This window comes from Cyrtonyx montezumae, unplaced genomic scaffold (assembly GCF_038088225.1).
Source record: "Cyrtonyx montezumae isolate F1298 unplaced genomic scaffold, pur_monq_1.0 scaffold_3, whole genome shotgun sequence".
Lineage (NCBI taxonomy): Eukaryota > Metazoa > Chordata > Aves > Galliformes > Odontophoridae > Cyrtonyx > Cyrtonyx montezumae.
Window position 1 is genome coordinate 1,194,016 of NW_027072034.1, and position 26,358 is coordinate 1,220,373.

The window sequence follows — 26,358 nt, forward strand, 5'->3', positions numbered from 1 at the left end:
TTTATTACTTCAAGGCTGCAGCTGTTTGGTTCTGTCACATTTAAAGATTGGGAAAGACATGCCAAGAAAAGTGCTTGTAGTCTTTAACACATGCTGGTCTGGTGTGTCTCCACCTGTTTCTCAGGTCTCTGCTGATGTCTGCCATATGTCAGTAAAACCATCACCCCTCAAGCTTCTGGGGAGATGGGAAGTACAAAAACATTTGGGTTAGTATCAGCAACCACATAATGCTGCTAACTCACAGAGAGGGGAAAAAGTCTGGTTTGAATACTGCAAGATCTTAATTTACAAGTAAACATCAGCAAAATATAGTAGTAAAAAATATAAACTATCATCTTTAACAAATCAGTGAAAATTAAATTGGGGGGGAAGAACAGAGGAAGAGAGAGAGGAAGGGAGGAAGGGAGGAAGGCAGGGAGGGAGGGAGGAAGGAAGGATGCAGTGTCTAGCACATGATGGAAGGATAAGGCAGCCTTTAATAGTCATGCAAGACCCTCCACAGCTTGGCACAAAGCTCACACATTGCCAGTTCCACAATATGGTGATGTTTTTGATCTCCTGATTACAAAGACATTTTTTCACTGGATAACAGCTGAGATGATTCAGGCTTTGGATGATGATCGAAGTTATTTGGGGCAGCAGGAGAAGACAGTGCATCTTTGAGCGGGAGACTGAAGCAAATCAAGCAGAAAATGATCACTATTTCTTGGCAGTTTAAACCGAGGAAACAAATTGAATAGATTTTCATACTAATGCTGCAGTACAGAGCTTTATGCGGTGATGTTTGTCTGGATGAATTAAATTTTTTACCTGTAGAGGAGAGTTTTACAAATCTATGGACAAAGATCTCTAAGACCATCTAATCCAAACATCAGCCCATCCCCACCATGTCCACTAATGCATGTCCCTCAGTGCCACATCTACCCTGATCAGATCAAAGCATTACATTGACGCAGAACAAGTCAACCTGTCAGCTTCTTTCTGGAAAAGTTGAAATGGAAATATCCAAAACCAAATGGATTTTAGTAAACAAAATGCCTGCAGAAGTCTCTGATCATATAAAAACTATTGCCAGTTTTACTGTCAGTTGTAACAGTCGACATTTACACCTGAGAGAAAGATAGGAAGAAGAACCTTCAGGCCTCTCTAAAACAAAGCACAGATATTTATAGAGGTTTCCATAAATAAGGACACAGAGTTCATTCTTAAAGCATCAGAGGCTGTTCATTGCTTCAGCACAAAAACTTAACGGATGCTTGCCAATAACATGGCCTCTAGTGGAAAACTGCTTTCACAAAATCAACATTTTATGCAAGAAAAAACTAATTTTGCTCAAGGCATTCAGGTTTCCTTTGGGAATATAAAAGCAAAATATTTTCTTCAGGACAATAACTTGACCAAAATAAAATGTTTCACTTTATTTTTTAACTGAACAAGAATATTTGATTTCAATTCATTTCAATGTGCAACTGCCTCTGGGCTTGCTGCTACAGTGGATATAAATTGTCCAGGAGAATAAGGAAATAAAATAATTTGCATTACAGCCAGTTAAATGGCTAACAAGAAAACACTGTTAATTCAGCAATATTAAAATGTTACATTTTGTTCAAAAATACTGAAATAAAATATTTGGATACCTTTAGAAACTGAAGTTATTCAGAGCTTTTCCTCCTGTGAAAAAAAAAAAATGATATGAAGAAAATGTTTAAATAGTGTTTCACAAGACAGGATTTTTACCAACTGTGATTTCCAGCCCACCAATCATTACACAAGTTTTGTGCAACAGCAATCTCACTGAGCTCCACTGGAAATCACATCAACATGGAAGTGGTATCGGGTGTAGTAATAACTGGTTCCAGTGCAAGTTCCTAGGCTAAGATATGCCTTAAAGTGCTGCAGTGTTGCACACTTACTTCCTTGTTGGGATTGTAAGCATATGGAGTGCTTGGGGATCCTGACAGAATAACATGCAGCAAGAAAAGAGGATACATGACATGTCACTAGGAACACTGTACATCCATCCACACCTCAGGGGTACATGAGCCAGTGAAGCTCTTAAAAGTAGTGAATGAGGACACAGGGTGCTGGTGCCACAGAATTCAGCTTGTTGGGATCTTCACCCATGGACTGCAAGGATGAAGGATGCTGGTGATTTTTGGAAAGGTTGTGACATCTGTTTCTGCAACAGAACTGAGGGTTGAGAAGATCAAGAGATCCAGACTGAGCTCAATCATGGAGCATATATCACAGAGAGAGCAGCACCATTTAGTTATTCGTTCTGGTTTACAATAACTAGGCTCTGATTCACGTCTCCAGGCATCGGAGTATGAACTGCTCCAGCAGCCCCAGTAAATGTAAACAGAGAAACCAAATAACTGCAGGTTCAACCATGACAAAAATTATTCACATTCTCCCTGCCTGACTTCTAGATAGCAGAGTGAATGATTAACCTCTGCAGTTTATACAGTTACTGATTACACAATCTACTCAAAACATCAAGGAAGACAATAACAAACTCAGAGGCTTTTATAAGAAGACAAAGTTTGAGTTACACAAATGATCTGATTTTTTTCTCTATCAGAAGACATTTCTGAAAAGCTACATTTTCAGGTAGCAGTAACACATACCATGCCAATCTTAAACACTCTGCCCAAGTGATCAGTTTAGTGGCCTACAATACTGCAAAACAGACCTAGGGAACAGAGGGGCTTTTGTGAATCTGATATATTGGTGTATTCCAGAAATTACAACACAGTATGTTCCAGTGCCTGCTTTGTTTCTGAAGAATGCTTTATGCCTAGCTGCAGACCACATTATCACCACTTTAAGCTAAGATTTCACTTAATTTACATAGACTGTAACAGACTACAGCTGTCTGTTTTCAGTACAGACACTCCCTGGGACTTCAGGTCACTGTGTGTGAGGCTCTCCTCTGTTGGAGTGTTTAAAAATTGAACACCATGGGACCTACAGTTTTCCAGACCTATTCAACTTCAGGAAAAACAATGGACAACACTGGCTTTAGAGAATGAAAATAATATAGGAGTTGTAAGAGACTGAAAATAATATAGGAGTTGTATTTAATTGTTATTTCAGTGCAGAATGTTCTCAGGAAATGAGCGCACATGGGAAATCCCTGGTACCCTCCTTTCACTGAGTGGAAAAGTTGGATGCTTTTGGGTTGCTTGACACCTGTAAGTGATATTCCATGGAAGAAAGCCACTTTCAGGTCTTCAGGGCAGTTGTAGTGCTAAACAGAAATCCAGAGGTAAATAATACAATATACTTCCACTCAGTAGAATATGCAGCATACTTTGCTGGAAGGAATCGTAGGATCGTGAGCTTGTTTCTGACATACTGGGCTATACAAAAGCATTTTCTAGCCCAGCCATGCTTCACACTCAAGGAAGGATATTTTAACTGACTGTGCCTCAGATTCACATCTGACAAATGGGGCAGAAGAGTGTTCAGAAGACACTCAGATGTTATGGTGATGTGTCTACCGCTAGACAAAAGGAGATGTTGCAATGCTAATCTGAAGACCTTATGACTATATCTGTGCAGGTCTTCATCATGGCAACATCCAATTTGTTAACACATTCTGTGTACATTTCTGATGTCCAGAGTAGAGCCACATTCTAAAATGAGACTTTGGATCCAAGGAAAGTTCAAGTATCTGAGTGAGAGTTACACTACCACAACACAGGGGAGGTGAAGCTACTCAGAGTACAATGGGAAGGTGACAAAACTCTGCCTTTGTTCTATACTTCAGGGATCTACTTCAGGCCTACAGGGAGCTGCAGATGTGAATCCAAGGTTCACAAAACTTTTACACACAGTCTACACACAGTATTACACACATTGTACTCATACAAGAAACTGGAAGACCAAGTTCTAGATTTCCTTTCTAGTCTTGGAGTGGGAGAAAGGTGTGCAGACCTGTCTGGTACAACTGGGTTTTGCTGATGTAAGCAGCCTCTGACCTACAGTTTGGGTGTTTACCTGCCAGAGAGTATTTCCCATTGAAACAATTACATTAAAGAGACATTTGAGCCTGGAAGGAGCCACGTGAGGAAACAGCAGGACATCTGGTCTCCTCAGAAAGGACTTCCACCTAGCCCTAGGTGAGGGGTCTTGTGTCTTTCTTTACAAGTACAGAATCATATAATAGAATCATGGAATCATCAAGGTTGGAAAAGACTTCTAAGATCATCCAGTCCTATCATCAGCCGATCTCCACCATGCCCACTCACAATGTCCCTCAGTGCCACATCTACTTGTTTCTTGAACACCTCCAAGGGATAGTGTCTCCATCACCTCCCTGAACAGCTCATTCCAATGCCTCACCACCCTTACTAAGAATTTTTTCTGTTTTTTTAATATCTATCCTGAATAGAATCAGAGACTCTTTAAGGTTGGAAAAGACCTCTAAGATCACTAAGTAGCTATCTGTGTTCAGCAACAGTGGAGCTCATCTACAGCACATCTGCAGCATCTGTGGCATTCCTCACATTGAGGGCATCTTCACGGGGCCAGCTGCTGAAAGCTTTGGAGCAAAGATGCGGAATTCCCTTGTTGAATGTGGTAACCCAATTCAGTTACCACATTAAAAGAGGGAGAGAAAGAGCCTTTGAGCTCTCACATGTTAGGGTTAAAATGTTTCTTACTAAATTCAACATTATCAGCCTTCTTTACCAGCTTATGCTATCTGACAGTCCCTCGGTTCATCTATAGGACTGAGAAACTTTAGAAATGAGTTGGAATGACTCATTTCTGACTTCCAAGTAGTAGCTGCCCTCTGACTGCTCTGTCCTGTTCTGGTAGTTTCTGGTATGGGTGTTGCTGGTTGCAAAACTGATTCCAAAGAAACGTTACTGTGAGAGACTTTACAGTAGAAATGCCTCATGGCTATGGGGTGTGTGCCCTGGGACTTCCTCTGATAAAGCTTTGACCCCTGATGAGATCTGCACGTAGCAGCTGAGCTGCAGCAAGTCTCTGTGTGCTTGCAGCCCCCTGGGATTTGCAGGAGAGTTAGGGATGCTGAATGCCAACCTACTCATGGGAGCACACACCCAGCTCCTCTGCTCAGTTTTTGGCAACAGTAAGTCTTGGTGAATTTCTGAGGAGCATTTGTGCTATGTGGAAAATTCAAGACTTGCTTAATTTCACTTACCTCTTCACGTTCACGTTCCGGCAGCAGAAGGGACTGTGTGGGGCTGATTTATTCCCCCCTCTGCTGTGTGCCAGTTTACCTTAGTGACCTGCTTCATTCAGGACGCTTCTTTGGGACAGGCTGCTGGGGTTTGCTGTAACATCCCCTTCTGGCAAATGAGAGGGACATCAGGCTGACTTTACATTTTTATAAATAGCCACTGCCAATTTGATAAGCGTGCCAGCACAGACTTGGAGTTAAAACTGAAGGGGAATGATCATTATTTCTTCCTTCTAAGGCTGGTATAATTTCCCTTCTATGTGGAAAAAGCATTGCATTATGTTTTTCACTAGTATCTACCACTGTGAGCCTTAGATTTCATCTCTTTAAGCCTACATCCTGTGAAACGCTGTAATTGCACGCAGCTGTGTTTGCAAGGCATCCTCTGCAAATGCGACGTGTGCAAAGTATGTGAAAAAGATCCAAGCAGAGGACCTCCAGAATACGTGATGAAAAACTGCCAGTTTACAAAAAAAAAAAAAAAAAAGCAGAAACCAAAGCCCCTGCTTGGACTGCCCTCCCCTGCCGTCGCTACCTTGCAGTTTGTGACATCCAAATAGTGGGAGGTCTGACAAACCGAACAAGGCAGTGAGCAAGAAATTCCGTTCCTGTCGAAATCAGTAATTCCTCCTTGCTGGCTGCTTTTCCTCGTGTGCGTGCTTTCTTCTGTGTCACTGTGCGAAGGGCTCTGCTATTATTATTATTTTAAATATAGCTTGCCCTGGGGCGGGGGAATCGCACAAGGAAAGAGCCGGCGAGCAGCCTATCTCTCAGAAGAAAAAGAGCAAGCCTCGCAGCACGGGAGCTGGCTTCACTCGAGTGTGCAGTTTAGAAGTCAAAACAAAACAAAAAAAGCAAACCAAAAGACCTATCCCAAATGCCACCGTTTTGGAGGAGGCTGAAGAGAAAGAACCCCAAACTGGCTAAATGCTGAAGGATGCAGTCAGACAGGGCACAAAGCGAACCCAAACGCAGTTTGAGTGTGGGCTGTAAAGTGCAATGTAAGTCTCTCTTTGTTCTGTTTTGTTTTTATATCATAGTATCTAGTTTTATTTTTCCATTTTGAAGCCAGGCTGGGCCAAAAGGTACAATTAGTGACAAAAATCAGCATGGAGCAGAACGTGTAACCTCTGATGTGAGGCTGAAAATGATCCTGAAATGCAGCAGAAGTCAGAGACTTACAGGCATATTATGGAAGATGCACTATAAATAAGAGCGTATCTAATTATTTCAAGAGAAGGATGCTGGATGGAATCTTTAATCAACTTTCTTAACAGGGAAGCAAGTGCTCTGCTGTTTTGTATGGCAAGCTATTTTAATACTGCTGTGTTCAAAATTGTGTGATTACAGTTACCAATAGCAATAAGATGTAGCTCCAGAGGGGAGTCCTAGTGGCTGCAAAAGTTTTTTCTCTCTTATTTCTACAACATCTTTGCTCTCTCAAGCCTCAAGTCCACAGTCTCTAGCTTCCAGTTTGGCTTTGCTTTTTATCTAGGTTTTAATGCCAGCACTGGACTTCCTATGGAACAGAAAACAAAACACTTCGGCACTTGGAGTAATTCTGGTATGTTTTTCTACATCATGCTAACGGTAAAAATGCAGTTGACAAAGGATTGTGCTCCACCAACTTCTGCCATGGACAGCTGAGGAATGCAAAGCCTGATGGTGACAAAGGGTGACCGTTTCCTACTTTTCACCATTTATCTCACCACTTTCGGACGTAGCAATGGATACCCTTTGTGATGAGGAAAGCTCTGTGAACCCAACTGTAAACTCCTTAATACAAATCAATCACGAGAGGAGACTCTACAGAAATGTTTACGGACCAGGAGAGATTAACGTGTCACATTTCTTTAACCTGACTGCGGACTCCGAAAACCTGACCAATCTTTCATGTGAAAGTCCACCGTGCTACTCTTCCCTCTTTCATCTCTCACAGAAAAACTGGCCAGCTCTGCTGACAGTGATCGTGATTGTTTTAACCATTGCTGGGAATATTCTTGTCATCATGGCTGTGTCACTGGAGAAAAAGCTGCAGAATGCCACTAACTATTTTCTCATGTCACTTGCAATAGCTGATATGCTGCTGGGTTTCCTTGTCATGCCCGTGTCAATGTTAACCATACTGTACGGTGAGTATGAGCTGTGAGATCTGCTGCATGTTGAGGGAAGCTTTAAACATTGCATGCACGTGTTGGCATTGTTCTTATTTCGTTCTTACTGTAATCGCTTCATGAAAGAAGAAATATATGTAAGTGGTTAATGGATGTAAGAACAGATTGATAGATATTTACTCATTTGCTGATGGAATTTTCTCAAAAGGAATATGGAGATGCTTTGTTCTCATTCTTTCATTATTTTCCCTGGCTTATAAATTTCAGTAGTTCTGCTGAGAATATAGGGTTCTGCCAGTTAATTTTCCTTTGCAAAAATCTGTGGAAGTATTAATGACTGCCTTTAGAGTAAAGGCTGGCAACCCCTTTAATTTTTTTAATGAAGTAATTCAAACTTAAAAATTCTCTTAATACCAACTTCTCACTTAGACCTCTACTTACAGAGAAAGGCTGCAATAAACATTGTTGGGGTTAAAAACTGGATGGGAATTAATTCTGCCTAATTTTTGCTAGCATTTACAGAAGCAAAGCTAAATATCAGCTATAATTCCATAGGATATTTAAGAATTAAGTGGATTATGACTCACAGTTCGGACTCTTGTAGGTGATTAATAGCAGACCTTTCTTCTCATGCGTACTAAAATCATTTGCAGCACAGCTCATGTAGGAAAAAGCAGCAGCCTGTATGTTCAGTATCAATATTGTCAGGCTGTTATCATCCCTAAACTGAACTGAAGCAAAATGAGTTTTTCAGTGCCACAAGAAAGTGGCTATAGTTGAAGGAGAAGCCAGACAAAGCCAGGAGGAAACTGAGGTTGTTTGCAAAGCTTTCTGTCACTGCACAGTTTCAGGAGTAGAGCTCTCTGAATGCGAGGCTGTAACTTACGGGAGGTTTCATCCAGCATACTAGAAGTTTATTTCCCAGTTTCCACATTTCTGCGTGGTGCTGACATCGGTGAGGGTATAAGGTTGGGATTCATAGCACTAATTGTGCAATCGCTCTGGCAGTGGGAGAGGCAGAGTAAAGCTGCAGAAACCGCCCATTGCGAAAGGTGAGCAAAAGCCCTTCCTGACACTGCCTGCTTCCCTGAGACATGCAACAGAGACTCCTGCTGGCCAGGCTCTGCTGCAAAGGAAACCCCAAAGTGCCCCCAGACCCCAACGGCTGGGGAATATCTGGGAGACAAGGACTGGGATTCCTGCAGGCAGCCCTGTAAAACTCCAGGGTGCGGGCAAAGGAGGAAGGCAGCCTGCAGGCAGCATCAGACAGGTGGCATCACGTGGTGACAGGATGCAAGAGAATGACCTCAAGGCATGACAGGGTGCTAGGCTGGATATTAGGAAGGTTTTCCTCATGGAGAGTGTGGTTGAGCATTGAAATGGCCTGCCTAGGGAACTGGTGGAGTCCCCATCCCTGGTTGTATTTAAGAGATATGTGGCTATGGCACTAAAGGCATGGTTTAGTGATGGAAGGTAGGTCATAGTTGGACTGGATGATTCTGAAGGTCTCTTCTAACCTAAATGATTCTATGATTCTATGTCACACATGGTGGCAATCCCCAGTCAGAACAAGGGACCTCTGTAGCGAGAGTCATGCAATGGGGGTGTTCCACCACTTGCTCTGCAGCCCCTTGCAGGGGGATTTTGACAGTTTTGTTAAAAAGAGATACTATTTCTTCCCTACATCTTATCACTACTGTGTGCAGTTCCCATTGGGATGCCTTGGCCAAGTGTTCTGCACAACAGTGGCCAGGCAGGCTTCTCCATCCACCCAGCAGCTCCAGCCTCCTGTGGAAAAAGACATCCTGCAATACTTCCACAGCATTCAGAAAAGGTGAACGTGCCCATGGAGCAGAAAACGTGCACAGTTGAGCAGCATTTGTTCCCACTCAAACACACACTTGTTCTGAACATCTCTTGGAGATTTGCCCCATGCCAGCATGGACGTGCTGTTGGGATTATTGGCAGATGCTTCTTCCCTGCTGCAGCAGTAGGACCAGGTGCTTTGGAGGGCTCCTTGTCAGCCCAGTGTTGACTCTGAGGCCTCAGCTGAGGGAGGTGCTTCTGACAAGGCAGGACAGTGCTCAAGGCCTTCTTAGAAATCATGCCTGCCTACAGACATATCTCCTCTTTCCTTAGCCCTTCTTCACTCAGTTTTCCTATATCCCTGGTTACTAGTCCTAGCTAGCTTCACTTCTCCACCTCCTCTCCTGAAAGAACTTGGGAGAAAATACTTTTCTTGTTACTATCTAGGTACAGTAGGAGAAAAATCTTATCTCATCCAGGTGCTATTTCCCCACCCTCCTACCCTCTCAACCTGACAATGCAAAGATATGCAGGCATCACCTGCCTCTTCCTTGGAGGGGTCTCCCTCCCTCCTCTTGGACATCTAGAGCTCTCATGAGCTATGTTTTGTTTTACTTTTTTCCCATGGATGTGTGGAAAGGTGAATTAGACAGTGGCCAGAGAACAGCACAGCGCAAAGGTACCCCATCCCACATGTCACTTAACATGTCCTAAGGTCAGGCTGGAGGAAGGTATCTGCACCCCTCTTGACTTACACTGCATCTGCAGTTGTCATCTCTCATCCACCTTCCCATTTCATCGCCGTGTAGTCTCTAAGGTGGTTTATCTGAAGAATGCTGCCTATCCCTGCCCCATCCAGGTTTTATAGAAAGGACAAGAAGTCTAGAAGGGTATGATAAATGTGTTCTTCAAGGTGCATGTTGTTGAGTGCAAAAGTAGTTTATGCTTTTTTCCTGTGTAAACTGCCTTGACCTGACAGAGGCTGCTAGGAAGGCATACTTCTGAAATCCAGCCCTCACTTAATGTTCTCCAGAGACCGGCTTCCTTTTTGGAAGATCAGGAATAAGATAAAACTTATCCATAAATACTGAATGGTTTGTTAGAGTCAGTCTGAGCATCAGGAGATAGGTCTCCTTAGTGCTTAGAGCGACTACATCTAGTTAAGCACAGACCTAACTTCTCTGCCTCTGATCCTTCTGTTGCAAATTTGGGGAATATCTGGGAGATATTGGTCATACTGCATTTCCATATGAGCCAGGCACTCCCTGAAACACTACTATCTTCTCACAACACCAGCTTTGTCCTAGGCAACACACTCTTGGGGAGCTTGAATAACATGTACTACATTGAATCACTCAAAGACAAGGGAAGGTTATCAGCAAAACTTGCCTTGAGAAGATTTAATAGTGGCTCCCTGCAGGACTAGAAGGACCTTGGAATGGGGGTCTTGCAGGTCCCTGCTTAGCCTACATCTGCTCTGCTCAACATGGCTCTTAACAACTTGAGTATACTGTGAGATTGCATGGTTTTCCAAAAGCCTAAAGAGACTCTACAGGCACTCAGAGGAACAGAATCAGAATCATCAAACCCAAAACAGAAAGCCTAAAATGAACAAATGAAATTTAGAGAGGATAAATGCAAAGTTATCCACTTAGGAAGAGAGATCAAACCAACACCTGCTGGGGAAATTAGTTGCCAGAATTAGAATATTGAAACAGATCTCACAGTCAAAATGAATCATAAACTAAGTATGCAGCATAATACTTTTATATAAAAGGCCCTCATCATTCCAGGTTGGATAAGTAAGAATATTCCCTGGAAGACCTCTCTTATTTCACTTTGCAGTCGGGAGGCCTTCTCAGCAGCATGAAGAACAGAATCCAGCATCAGTCATTGCAGTCAAAGAAAGATAAATTAAATAGATTCTGAGGCAGAGAAACAAGAGGCATAAAAGTTCTGTAAACATCATCTGCAAGCGAAAGATAAAGGAATTGGTTTTGCATAGACTGGAAGAGGAAAAGACAAGACATGATAGCCATCTTCCAATAGCTTTTAGAAAGGACAGTAATCAATTATTCTTCATTACCAGTGGAAAGAACAAGGAAAAAGAAAGGCTTAGTTTGCAGGATAGAACATGTAGAATTGATATTTATATGCATTAGCTTTGGATTGCTGTCTCTGGAGAAGCCTAACAATGTTCACTGACGATACTGGAATATCATCCTTCTCTAAATAAGTGGAAGTTATCTAAAGGTAGGTGTCATAAACATCACTGATACACTGCTAAATACATTTCTTTCTCCAGTTGCCACCAAATCAGAAGTTCTAGTTTCAGAATTCAGAAGACTTTGTAGATCAGCAGGTATTAATAATATAATAATCACACTAATGAAAAATTCTAATGGAAAATTGAGAAATTCCACACTTGCAATGACAAAATTCTTTGTCTTTCTATAGATTTGCTGCCAGTAATTGTTGATTAGAACATCAAACATTATTCACATAGAACCGAAAAGAAAAATACACACCCACCCTGCAGCCTGGGGAAAAAAAAATCGAAATAAAATTAAAAAGCAAACAGAGCCTTTTCAAGCAAATGAAAGAAAAAACAAGATTTCTTAAAAGAGAAATAGATAAATTATCAGACAGCTTCCTTACTACCAGCTCTTCCTAGGAGTACATGTGCACTGAGAAAAATGCTTCGCAACAAAAGATGTGACTACGTCACATTATAGCTGATGTCAACTTTCTCTTGCACAGGATACATGTGGCCTCTGCCTAGGAAGCTCTGTGCCATTTGGATCTACTTGGACGTGCTTTTCTCCACTGCCTCCATCATGCACCTCTGTGCCATCTCATTGGATCGTTACATTGCCATTCGAAACCCCATCTACCACAGCCGGTTTAACTCAAGAACAAAGGCTTTTGCAAAAATAATTGCTGTTTGGACCATATCAGTTGGTAAGTGAGCAATATTTCAGCATGTAATTGCAGATTTCTAGCTTTCGAAAGGATGTGACAGATAAATATCTCTGTCTAAAACTGTGTTTTCTGACTGTGATACTTTTCTTGCCACAGTCTAAGTGTTTTAATGTAGTAATTAAGCAATAGACAATCAACAATGACAGCACAAAATTGAAGAGAAGCTGAGCAGCACGGTTATACGGGGAATACACATCAGCAGTAAGACTGTTAGGTTCAGTTTTGTTATAAAAATGTGTTTATTTCCCATATTGATTATCCACCTTTACCATAAAATCTGAAAAAAAAATTATATTGACTGAAAAGATTTTCCTGATTTATGTAAGTCAGTTGTTCCAGCTTCTCATTACAGTAACTTGCTTAGATATGTGAGCAGATTTTTTTTTGTCTTTTCCTTGTAGATAGGGTGAGGTTTTTAAAATATCTCATTTAGGAGGCATTAGATACTCTGCCTATACCATAGACAAGAGATCCCAGAGCTGCAGCCTCAAAGAGGTGCCCTGAATGATTCACCAGAAGAATCTCTCTTTACACTGGCATAACCCAGAGACTTGAAACCAGATATGGCAGTGTCATGTGTTACTGTACGTTGTAGCAGTGCCCTTGATCCAGAGCTGTTTCATGATGTGGGAGATGGAAAATGTTTGGCATCTGATGCTATCAGGATTTTCTTCACACACACTGAGCATTGGTTCCAAGCATGCTGAGAGCACCACTCCTTTTGGATCATCCATTTCTGCAGAGCACCCCAAGCACTGGCAGCTCACTTATTCAGAAGCCATAAAAACTCACTCTCTTGCTCTGGAAGAGCAGTTGCCAGTAATCAAAAACAATGAGCTGCTTCCCTTGCTAAAATAAATTAGTGCGAGTGGTACCAGTAATCCATTACCAGGGGTGGAGATGCTGCCTAGCACTGTTGCCTGCCTGCCACTCTGAGCAGTCTCCTGGTCTCCCTCTCTCAGCCCAATCTGCATTCCAGGATATTTGTGGCTCAGAACAGCCAAATCTTCTGCTGAACTGCAAGAGATAGTGGTAGCTCTCTCTCAACAGGAAGGGTGGTTGTGCGCTCTTCAAGGTACCACAGACCCGATTACATCCAGCAGGGTTGCACAGGGCTCACAATGTGTCCATCTAACCAGATGTAGATATCTAGCACAGGGCACGTGGACTACACCCTAAAAAAAAACCCTAGCTCTCTACAGATTATACAGAAAGCTTACACCAACTCATTCAGATGTAGATGTTTCCCTTCAGATGGCATGAATTATACCTTCTATCTCTATAGCCATAGAATCATGGAATCATAGAATGATAGTCCCCTTGCTTATTGATCCAGTAGAAAACATCATTTTCTCTGACCATTTTTTCCCAGTATCAGGCATTTCTAAGTGTAAGCATTCTCTGCACAGCATGAAAAAGCAAAGCATTCATTAAATGTGTCTGTAATGCATTTGTCAGTGTTAGTGTGTGATGCCTGCACTAACAAAGTCATAGAAAGATGAGAATGAGCAAATCATGGGTCTGCACACCTCAGCATCTTTCTGTAGGCAACAACTTTCCACCAGAGCTTCCAAATAAGATCACTATTAAAGTGAATTCAGAAAAAAATTAACTACTTTTAAGCTTTTTTGGTTAGAACATTGTTTATGACCTACAGCAGGAGGGGTTCATTCTATGATATCTTGAGCCACAGGTTTTATTTGTCGTCATTGTGGCAAGTGATAAAACGCAGATTTGATTTGAATCTAAAAAATGCATCTCCTTGCTTTAATGGAAGGCACACAAGTGTGGCAAAAGTGAATAAGATGGCATCCACTTTACTGCAGATGGATAAGGACATATGTAATGCAGTGGTGGATGTTAGAAAGATATCTGGGCTGATAGGATAAGCTCCATTTCATTCACAGATAGCACATAATCAATAGAACATGTAGGTTAAATAGATATAAATGAAATAAAAAAAGGACCCTGAGGTATGCAGGAATAAAGCAGTTCTCATCTGTTTGCTAGTGCTGTGGAAGCAAGGGGCATGAGGAGGTGAGCTGAAGGAAGACAGTGTCTGTTCCCTGCCTGGAAACTGGGTCAGGAATGATCTATGGAGAATGCGACGTGCTATATGACAAGCTATAAAGGAGTTCCTGAGCTGCCCATTGATAGTCTGGACTAGGATTGCAGCATGGCATGTTTCTATATTGTGTGAAAGAAATGAATTACGAGGAAACTTGCTAGATCCCAGATCTTCCATGGAACTTACTGCCAGTCAGTCATTGATCCCATCTTTACTCATCACAACCTGACTCAGAAAGATAGGAAATGGTTTCTGAAGAGTGAGGTCATTTATACATCATTTACTAATTGAAAATTGTTTCAGAACAAAGAGGTGCTCTATGTATCTTTTTCCAGTCTTCAGGCTCTCAGTGCTACTTAAGAGTGGCAGTGCTATAAATTATTGAACATCTTGCATGTTCACATAGGAACAGCTAACGCAGGCAGAGCCAGTGTCAGGCACAGCACACTCTCCCCAGCTCACAGTGTGGCTGCAATTTCAGTGACAAATTCAGAGGGATGGGAGTTTCTCAAGGTTTTGCCCTCTAAACTCAGTTCAGATACCCTTTGACTCCCTTGCCTCTGCAGTTTGAAGCTCAGCTGGTGCCCTGTGAATGAGATGCATGACATGGAGAGTAAGAAGGCAAAGAAAGAAATGAAATGCCCTATGTTCCCATGCACAGAGGCTCATTTTGCCTGGAGAAAGAGGGGGAACCTTTCAATCAAAGCGCCTAAATAGCTCCTTCACTATCAACATTCTTAGTTATCCCTCTTTAACAATTACTGTACCAGGATGAGTCCCAGTCTATTTTTGCTCTTTTTCTGTGGAAGCATCCCATGTCCAGGTCATCTCTGTATCCCCCCTCCAAATTTCTGCTAGCAATTCTAACATTCTCTTTGAGACAGGTGGCCAGACTATAATATTCCAAGCATGAACATATCACAAGTTCATCCAATATCATGTTTTCTTTCTCGTTCTCAGTTCCCACCTTAGTAAGTACTACCATGCTGTTATCCTTTAGGATATACTAAGCTGTATGATTCCAAAGTCTATTTCCTAAACAATGCACATATGGGAAATATTCCCTTCTAACTAATGCACAATGCTTCCTGATGTTTCCTTGCTGCCTGTTGGCTGAGATTTATGAGTAGCTTTTACAATTCCATCCAGCCAAGGGCTGCCAGTCTGTTTTCTCAATCCCAGTGTCCATGTGGACAGGTCACAGATGGGCAGACTGGCACTGGACAACACAGAGGCTGCTGGATGCTAACTTCTATCGCCATCATGGTGGAAATCACTCATTATATCCTACTGCTTGTTTTCTGTCTTTCAACTCATCCTTTACCTGTGAGAAGATTCTTCTTCCTCTGCAATCAGAGCTTAATTTCCTAAGCAGTTTTGGATCAAGTAGTGTTGACAGAGCTTTCTGGAAATTCAGGATTGTTATACCAGCTGGGTCACTGTCATACACCTACTTGCTGACTCCCACAAACGATTCTATCTGATCTGTGGGTCATGGCATTCTCTCTCTGCAGAGGTTTTCTCCAGATTTCCCAATCTACCCATATCTCTTTCATTATCGCTTCTAAGTTATGTAAGTAATGAAATTTTCATTCAATAAATTTTTAATTTTCCATGTATTTTCTAACAGGACAGATTCATTCAATGAATCTCATCCAAAGCCCAGTCAATCTGTGGTCATCTTTCTGTTAGCTGTTAGCTTCAGTGATGTGTGACATATTTAAAAAAACAAATAGCATAAAGAAGGACTGGCAATTTGTTTGACTTGACTTCTGAAGTCTTGATATTCTCAGTAAAAAAACTACTGTACTAACATTTATTTTTGCATTATTGGAAGAAGAGCATTTAGCCAGAAGCCTTTCCTTCACTAGACCATGTAATGCCACAGGCAATTGGTTTAAAATGGATTCTAATTACTGTAACAGATTCTAATCATGTCTTTAATTCTTAAATCATCCAGTACCCAGGGTGGCTAGATAATTAGATTATTTGTAGCTGTTGAAGGCAAAAGCCCATTAAACCCTGAAAATTATTCCATTTGTTTTAAAGCACAGAGGTCATTAGTGAGAGCAGGTGTAAAAAGCCCAAGTGTTTTCTCTTCCTAGAAAAAGAATTACAGTGAAATTTATTCAATAGCATTTAGCTGGGATCTATAGAATTACAAATAGAGCCTACACTGAAAAAGATAGGTAAAGAACCTTCCAGTCCTAGGTGAGCCTAGGAAACATATTGTTCTGCAAGAGGCCAAAATCAGCATCCTCTCCTTTAAAAAATTCTTGACAGGGCCACAGGAAAGAGATCATGAACGTTAAGCCCTTATAGATCCCATTCCTCCGTCCTTATTTCTTTCTATCCTTCTGTTAATGTCGAAGTTTGATGAAGCTCAAATCCTCTTAGTCTGAGTTTTCTCTTTGCTTGTAATTTCTCACTCAGCCTACACATCTGCTCACTGCCTTCAGGCAGTCTCTGCTCTCCCCAGTCATCACAGCTTAGATTTATTCTGTGATTCTCAGGCAGAAAAAAAAAAGTGTAAAGTGGAATTGAACAAAGTTGGTGAAATAACCCCCATATATATCCCCCTCTTACAGTTTTCCAGTTTGTTAAGTCTAGTTTGGGGATTGTTTGGTATAGGAGAAGACCATTTGGTATTACATGGAACATCCTTACCAACACTGCAAATCATTACACACAGTTCTATACTCTGACAAAAAAGATCTAAAGTTGAGCACCTAAATTTGGAAGTCCTGCCGCTAACCCTAAAATATCTGCTACACTACACTCTTTATCAAGTTGTCAGTCACTTTTCTTCAATTTGTTTTTTGAAAACTTGTCTTTGAATTCTTAGCAGTATTTATCATCATTTTCTTAGTTAACACTTCTATATATTTTTAATATATTTGTGAAAACATTTGAGAGATTGAGTGCACAGTTTGCTCTTCCCAGTCTGAGGATCTTAAGGGCAAACATAACTTTCACGCTCGGTCGATCTAGGAATGTTTGGAACCTCTTCCATATATAGATGCAAATGCCACCATAAAAATCAAATGCCATAAAGGTATTGTCAAAAGCTGTGATGCAACACATGGAGAAAATTGCATTAATGATGATTAAGGGTCATGGCATAAAATTTCATAAATACAGTATTAAAGCTTCATTGTCATTCATAGGAACGGGATTTTCTTTGTTGAATTTTGAAGAAACACCGTGCATGAAGCTCACTAGTCAGCAACAGTTATGCCAGTAAGGAGTTCATTGCTGTATTAATGATCTCATCAGCAGTGACATCTAACAAATAAACGAGCTCTTCATGTGCGTGTTGTCTGAAAAAATCTAACATCAAATGCTGTGATGCACATTTCTGAGTTGGCTAGCACATATATTCTGGTTATGAGGCATTACTTAAGATTGTTTTGAGAGGAACGGGACATCAATCACCTCTCTAGGAAGCCTGTTCCAGGTCTTGACCACTCATACAGGAAATAAATATTTACTAATGCCCAGTCTGAGCCTTCTCTGGTTCAACATTGTTCCATTCCAGTCTTGTCATTGTTCCCAGGTGCAGAGACTAGCACCTCTCTCTGCTTCCCCTCCTCAGATGCACAGTGCAATGAGGTTGCCTCTCGGCTTTCTCTTCTCCAGACTGAACAACTCAATGTCCTCAGACTCTCCTCTCAGGGCACACGCTGCACTTCTGCAAGCTTTGCTGCAATCCTCTGGATGCTCTCAAGGACCTTAATGCCCTTTTCACATTGAGAGCCCAGAACTGCACAAAACATTTGAGGTGAGACCACACCAAAGCTAAATACAGTGGGAGAATTACCTCTTTTGTCTGTCTGTCTATACTATGTTGATATTAATGTATGTCATTTATTTCTGCTTTGGTTTTATTGTTAAAGGCAAGTTTTACACAACAGATGTGTATTTTTAATAGCACAGCTATGTGGAAGGAGCAGGGTTAATCAGAGTGCTGATGACAGAATTTGTTCATTGTGGGTTTTTTTGTTTTGTTTTTTTTAACTTCACTTAGGAGATCATGAGGACTGTGCTCTTCTTCTCATTTAAGCTACTGGCAAAAACAAAAACAAACAAACAAACAAAAAAACCCATTAAATTCAGTTGGTCTGAGCTGGTCCTATTATTAGGTTTCTTTGAATGAATAAGTAACTGTTCTTGGTTTGCAATAAGCCCTATAATCAGCCAGTCTCTCTTCTGTAGGACATTTCAGAGTAATTGGAATGTTTTAAGAAAAATGGCAGTAACAGTACAGCATGTATTATAAGTTACTCCTCCTTCTCTGAAAGGCTATATTTTTCGGTCAGTTGTGTACTTAGCACAATGAGTAATACACAGAAGAATCTAGAAAGGATTTCCATGAATGGAGAGGGAAGAATGAATTTATGTCCCTCCCCAGGCCAACACTTCTGCAGAATGCGCTACATGAGGTATTGCAAAATGCAAAAGGGACACATACAAAGGCTTCTTTGGTAGATCTGGTAGATCTCTACAACAGTATACAGACAGGAGGGGATCCTGTATTGACCAAAAAATTACTTGAGCATGTCTATTCAGAGGAACCAGGATTTCTGCATAGAAGAAGCCACATGCAGTATAAATGAGCAGAAGTGCACAAGGACTGGTGTTGAGATTTATAAACTCTGTCATCTGTACCCTCTAATTGCATTTAATGACCTTATAAATTAAAAAAATAGTGTTAAATAACACTCAATTGCATAAAGAAAAATTATCAATAAAAAACTTCAAGTCCTTTTAAAATTGCACAGAGCCATTTCACAACATCTTTTATGTATTTTTAAGAATGAGAATTTATTAGAGCCAGAATTTGCATTTTATAACGTTAGAAAAGATAAATGTGTCACAGAATTGTGCTTTTAAAAGAAAATCATACATATACCCCAATTAGCATGAACATCTCAAACTATCACGGACTTGGGCTGCAATTAACTTTCCCCATGCCCATGTCACTGGTACCATTTCTAAGCAGATGCCCAGCTAATGCAAGTCAGAGCTGAGACAAAATATTCCTGATTACCTGAAACAAAGTTCCCAGGGTAAAACAAGTCCTGCTCTTCATCCTACCATAGCAGGACATGAGGAGGTTCCTCCAGCAAGCATAGCTTTTTGTTACAAGAGTAGTTAATGAACATATTTTTTTCAGTGTCAAGGTGGTTTGTGACATTTAGCAGAAAGATAAGCCTAGGGATTTTTCCTCAACACATACATTGCAACCTGTAGGCGGGAAATATGGGCAGATATCATCTACCATTTTTCTTCTACTCTCTGACTCTGGTATTTTCCAGATATGAAGAGAGCACTGTCTGAACTGAGAAAAGAGCAGTTCAGTCAGTGTGAAGGGCATTATCCATCAGGTGGGCAGTGAAGCATGAAGTAGAGTATCCTGAATCACTGTATTCAGACCAGTATATGTTAGTAAGCTGCTTTATGTCCCATTTGTCTTTCCAAATTAAACACTGCAGTGGGACAGCTACCCAGTAACAAGCCATTGGTGCAGCTTCTTTGTATAACAAACCAAAAGCTGATCATTTGCTTGGTGAACAGTCTCTGCAAGAACCCATAAAAAATTGTATTACAGTGGAACCTTGGCACAGCAGCTCAGCCAGAGCCAGGGCAGTGAGGTACAGATCACTGCCGTAAAGAGGCAGAAGGTAGCAAAAATAATTCGTGGTAGGCCAAGGTCTAGAAAGTCCAGAGGAAGAGATGGTTTTCTGTTTCAGTGCAAAAATTGCTGTTAAAAAAAAATAAAAAAATAAATATATTTTTTTAACAGCGATTTTGTATATATATGTATATATTTTTTTAACAGCAATTTTTGCACTGAAACAGAAAACCATCTCTATTATTATATATACATATATATATGTATAATAACTTATCTGCCATTCAGTGTCCTGCTAAACTACATGAGATCAAGCCAAAATGCAGGAGAGATCTCAGATAGATACCAGTAGAAATCCTCCAGGCCAGTAGAGGGTTAAGCTATTGTTAAGCAAACTAACAGCATTTAACAAATTGTACAAACTAATAACTAAAAGCCCAGAAGGGTAAAAACTGGGATAGTGAAGGATCTTGCCTCTTAGACTGCCACCTCATTAGTTGATTATGAGAGTGGAATATCTAAGATCATCCTGTAATTTCTAGCTTATTGCTACTATATTTTTTAAAGCATTACTGTGCACTTAGCATGTAGAGAGTATAATAAGTTAGCCCTGAGGAGCCTTCAGGAGCTTCACAGCTAAACAGCAGACTGATAACACATGAGCAGGGAAGATCTTGATAAAAATGCATTGCGTGTCTTTCATTCCTGAAGTACAATTATACCCAAATCTGTTCTCCTGAGGGGCTGAACAGTGAACACGGCAGGAAGGCACTGACATAGAAGACAAAAAGGTGATTTGCTAAACAAGAGGAATGCAACACACAGATGGAGTTGATCCCACTTGGAGCCTTTTGCTTTTTAAAGAGCAACATTCACTAAGCCAGTGAAAACTACAAATTTGTAACTTCTTCCAAGAGAAATTAAGCCGTTGCTACAGGGAACTTCAAAACACCAATGTGATTTAAAGAACATTAAATGTGAACACAAAAAGGGAAAAGAATCCTTGACCTGCTCTTCTGTATTTTTCTGAGCAACAGCATTATCATAGATTCATAGAACAATAGAACAACTTAGGCTGGAAGGACCTAAACTTAGCCAGTAGCAGATTTGTCCATCAGGGAGCTTTAAGGAAGGGTGAGGAGCACCTTGCCCCTGTGCAGAGAGTGAGGCTGGAGACCCATGATACATCTTAACACTTTTCAAACAAATCATTCAGCTCTTTATCATTAAGTCAATCACTTCACATCATCATGGATGAAGTGGTTACACAGCCATCACCAACTTCTGTCCCCCAGAGTTGAGCACCAAGGCCAGCTCCCAGTGGATCCCAAATATCAGCAGCACTGTGGATGTTATCTGGATACCTTGGGCTTGGAGCTGCTCAGCAGCCTCCCCCAGGCTCTTCCTTTGTCTCCCATCCTTGCTCAGCCAGACACATTTCCATTCCTTCCAGATTCAGGGGTAGTCACAATCTCACCCACAAATTGCTATTGCAAATAATATTGCAGATAAGTTGCAGGTGGGAGGTGTTAAAAATGTGTTACTGTTACAGTAGAATCATAGAGTCATAGAATCACAGAATCATAGTCATAGAATCATAGAATGGTTTGGGTTGGAAGAAAGATCATAAATCATCCAGTTCCAGCCTGCCACTAAACTAGGCACTAGATCAGGCTGCCTATGGCCCCATCCCACTGGTCCTGAACACCTCCAGAGATGGGACAACCACAGGAGAAACTTTCCCAGCCCCTACATTTTTGGAGCTGCAATGTGATTTCCTTTGGGCCCTGTGTAATTCAGCACAGCATCCTCTCTCCCACTTGGGAGGTTCACCCTGGTTGGAGACAGGGACTTGAAGCACGGACAGATGGGCAGAGAAAACCAAGGTCCATGCAGGAGAACTGGCACACTGGGCCACATGCCCTGCTCACTTCACCTGAAATGCAATGCCCCTGGGATGGACACTGGGGCAAGAAGACTCCCAGAGACCTCAACAAACCCATACAAAAATATAAGTTGTATTGTCATATTGTAGGGCTACCAGTTTTGCAGAAGCCTCCACTGCTAACCTGTGCCCTCCCTTTTACCCACATGAGGGCTGGCAGAAAATCTTCCTTGAGCTAAGAGATACAGCAGCACTGATGCATTGCCAATCTTCAGGCTAAAGGTTTCACAGCATTGGCCCTGCTGATTTTCACGATTGGTCTTAGAATCATGGAATCACATAATAGATTAGGATGGAAGGGACCCTAAAGGCCATCTAAGATCTCCCACACAACACGGGCAGGGTTGCCACCCACTAGATAAAGCACTAGATCAGGTTGCCCACCAGTTACAGTGTTTGTAACTAGCTACACTCAGAGCTGTCAAAACAAGTCTGATGCAAGTAGTAAAAAGCTTAGTGATGACTTTGGATCATGAAAACACAGCTCGTAGCTCAGTCATTTAGAAAATTCAGTGCACTCGTTCAGCAGGTGTGTATTCATCTGTAGATGTGTGTGTGTCCATGTGAAATTAATGCTTATTTTCAGCCCTACTTCATTTGATGTGATGTATTATGGTATCCACATGCCTCTGAGATGAGTAGGTGGTAAAGAATCATCAGCTTTCCACTCCAACAGATTTTAAAACACACCTGAGGTCATAGACAGGTCTCCCTGTCCTCCTTTCCTTCAGGCTCTTCCCGGTTATAAAGCAGAAGGAATAAGTGGGCTGACAGTGAGCTAATGAGAAAGAGAAGCCCATTTCCAGATGCAAATCTAGTCTGGTCCTTCACACAAACAGGCTACCTGGAGAGGATGTAGGGTCTCCTCCTTGGGGATCTTGCAGTGTTGCTTGGACATGGCCCTGGGCACCCTGCTCTGGCTGTCCCTGCTGGGGCAGGGGCTGCAGCAGAGGGCCCTGCCAGCCTCAGCTGTGCTGGGGTTCTGTCCACAAGTTCTCAATATCTGGGAACATGGGACTGAGCAGGTAAAAGCAGGTGCTATACTTCATCTGAGATGTCACACAGTAACAGAGTGCCACAACACTCATGAATCACAAATATTTCTTGTTTACCTGGAGTAGGGTTCTGTAAGGATGAGATAAGGTGTCATCCTGGGAAGACAGGGATGGCTCTTGTTCAGGTGAACAGGTCAATGCCGTGTGCCACTGTAAAGTCATAGAATATCCCAAGTTGAGCAGGACCCATAAGGATCATAGAGCCATGACATACTCCTTACTGGAGATCAGATTGAGTAGGTCCCTAAGAATCAGTAAAGAAGAAAAGATAATTCAAGATCTTTTTAGTGTTGATTTTTAATCTCCTGTGTATCCACAGAGCCTTCTGCTGCGAAAGCAAAACTTAGATGCATTCCTGCTTCCACCTTTGTCTCTGTAGATGCATTTATAATGATTTGCTTTTGCACAGTAATCTGCACAAAACACTGAGATCTACTTTTAATCTAAACATTATCACACTTGCTGAGTCTAGGGTTGGGGCCTTTGACAACTTTCTCCAGACTTAATCTGACTAAAATATTCACTGTGAGACCTGGCTGAGAATGGTGAAAGGAGGATCCATCAAATCCATGGGAGATCTGAGGAAGAATCCAGCATGTGGTACATGTTATTTCATTCTTTTTTTGTGCACAAAAATTTACTTACTAGGCAATTTGATCTTTCCTATTAAGTAATGAAAATTTTGTGCTTCAATTGATAGAAATGTTATAGTAAACAAAGAGCTGTAATTCAAGTATATCTGTCATCTAAAAAGGAAATTTATATCTAAATTGATAAATTCAATCTTCTGAGATCTCGACTGCTCAAGGAGAACATTATTCTCTTAGCTGGCTCTAGAAGGGAAAATTTTATATGTGGGAGCCCAGTGCTGCAAGTCACCAGTGTGCTAACTCCTGGCAGAAAGGCTTCTATTCTAAAAAGTCAAGAGATTCAGTTAAGATGGGGCTACTGGGATGGAATGCACACTCAGTAAGTTTGCTTGACACCAAGCTGGGAGGAAGTGTTGATCTGCCTGAAGGAAGGAAGGCCCTACAGAGGGATATGGATGGTCTGGATTGATTAGTGAGGCCAAGCACACTTTGGTCACAACAATCCCATGCAATGCTACAGGCTTAGGACACAGTAGCTGAAAAGCTGCACAGAGGAAAAGGATCTGGGGTTGTAGGTCTATGCTTAGCTGAACATGAGCCAGCAGTGTGCCCAGGTGGCCAAGAAGGCCAATGGCATCCTGGCTTGTATCAGAAATAGTGCAGCCAGCAGGAACAGGGAGGTGACCATTCCTCTGTACTCAGCACTGGTAAGGCTGCACCTTGAGTATCATGTTCAGTCTTGGGCCTCTCACTGAAACAAGACATGGAGGCCCTGGAGTGCGTCCAGAGAAGGGCAACAAAGCTGTAAGGGGACTGGAGCACAGATTTCATGGGGAGCATGGGAGCTGAGATTGTTCAGTCTGGAGAAGAGGAGGCTCAGGGGAAATCCTATTGCTCCCTACAGATCCCTGGATAGAGATTGTAGTGAGGTGAAGGTCAGCCTCTTCTCCCAGGTAACAGCAATAGGATGAGAAGTGATGCCCCTAAGTTGCACCAGAGGAGGTTCAGGTTATACATTACAAAAAATTTCTTCTCAGAACAACCGGTGAGGCTTTGTAACAGGCTGTCCAGGGAGGTGATAGAGTCACCATCCCTGGAGGTGCTCAAGAACCATGTAGACATGGTACTGAGGGGCATGGTTAGTATGGTGTGGATGGGCTGACAGTTGGACTAGATTAACCTAGCGGTCTTTTTTTAATCTTAACAATTCTAAGACTTGAAGGCAAGGGTTGAAGGAAATAGGTTAGGAAATAACTAAAAAGAAGTAATATTGAAATTAGATACCTAGACTAGCTATGGAAGACTCCTTGCTTATGACCAGGCAGCACAGGTTACTCCAGCATTTCCTTTCCCCTTGGAGACCTCCCTTCTGGCCATGACAGTGAACAGAAGGAGAAGGCTGCCCAGGCAGTCCACCAAGCTAACATGGTTTGGTTGCAATAGCAAGGATCTCTATTTCAACTTGGTCAATCAAACTGGGGTTTGTTCCCCATTGCTCCTTGCTACATACACTAATGGCATAATCTGAAATCCTCAGTCCCTAAATCCTTTCTCAAGGTAGGTTTCTTTAGGACATTTATAATTCTTTATTTCTTTCTAGTCATTTGACATGTGTAGGCTCCTGTTAGTCCCCTGTGTGAGTGGATAATCATATTACACAGAAGGATAACAACTTGTCTTTATCTGAGATACCTGCCAGGAGCCAGTAAGCACCTTGGCAGAATCTTCTGCACAAATCAAAGATAATGTCACTAGATGAAGAGAACAGACAAAAGTGGAGAAGCTCAACTGGAAATTGCAATACAAAAATGTGTAACTTTTCCTTATTACTCTAAAGGATGAGAAAATCCAGCAAGGAAATGAGAATGACCAGTTGTGAAGGGCACACAATTGCCAGAAACAAATCCTGGCACACAGATAAGAAAGAGAATTTGGGGAGTGTATGGGCAGAAATGGCACTTGGAGATGTGAGCAAGGAAACTGTTTCCCAATTTGATTCCTGCTGCATTTAGGAAATAGAACAGCACACACATTTTGTAAGTGAACAGGATTATTCTGAAGCAGTAAGCAACTCCATCAGCAGTTTCCTCTCATAACTCAGCCTACCCTGGAACCCCGGATTTCTAATCATTGGGGTGATAAAGAGGCAGCTGGCCTTCAATCCTTGTTCTGTACTGCTCCACTAATTCTGTTTCTATTTAAATTATTATCACACTCCTGCAAATTAACTTGGACAGACAGATCTCTGCACTTTAAGAAATAGGCTTCAAGATCAAAAATGTGAATGAGGAATATACCAGGAGGATATTGATACTTTTATGATTTTATTTTTCTTAAGTGAAATAGACCAGTTACGGCATTATATTATTATAATGATATATGATAATTTTCTCATATGAAAAGAATTGAATATATCTCCCACTAGGCTAAATAATATGCTTTCAAAAAGATTTTCTGAGCTTCCATCAGCAAAGCCATTTCAAAATTTATGGAATAATCCAGGTATTGGCTGCTGCCCCACTACGTGAAGTTAAATATAGCGTGGCTCTACTGTTGGTTGTATTAAACACAACATGTTACCAAAGACAATGTTCCAACGGAATGCTATAGGAAGCCCCCTGTGTGTCCTCTCTTACAAAAACCTAAGCTTGGCCTATGGACAGAGATAAGGGAATTGTCTGGACCTGCTCTGATTCCAGCCCTTTGAGGATGGTGTCTCTGGGATGCAGAAAGGAGATGGTTCTTCACCAGCACTGTGAATGGCTTACCTCTCAAGGAAATCCATATGAAAGGAATACAGTGTGGGGGCTGTGAGAGAAAGCTCCTCACCCATCCCCATCCCTACCAGCATGTCCATCTGCCAAGAAGTTCCTGCTGTGGATTCTGGGAACCCTAACTAAGAAAGGAAGAGTTTTCATGATGAACTAGATGGAGGCTCACATGGTGATTCC

At 41.6% G+C, this 26,358-nt stretch overlaps 1 protein-coding gene and 1 long non-coding RNA gene across 2 annotated transcripts in view; one reads left to right on the plus strand and one right to left on the minus strand.

Annotated features, from left to right (window-relative positions):
* LOC136053234 (uncharacterized) lies at positions 1-8,359 on the minus strand. Its single transcript, XR_010622613.1, has 3 exons — positions 8,213-8,359; positions 1,638-1,671; positions 1-175 (listed from the first exon to the last, which is right to left on the minus strand). It is a non-coding gene; the product is annotated as an uncharacterized LOC136053234 (long non-coding RNA).
* The window catches only part of HTR2A (5-hydroxytryptamine receptor 2A), a 25,401-nt gene continuing 5,667 nt past the window's right edge, over positions 6,625-26,358 (plus strand). The window contains exons 1-2 of the mRNA XM_065743944.1: positions 6,625-7,344; positions 11,893-12,093. Coding sequence (XP_065600016.1) covers positions 6,939-7,344; positions 11,893-12,093 — 607 coding nt within the window. The 5' untranslated portion in view covers positions 6,625-6,938. The remainder of the gene's footprint in view (positions 7,345-11,892; positions 12,094-26,358) is intronic.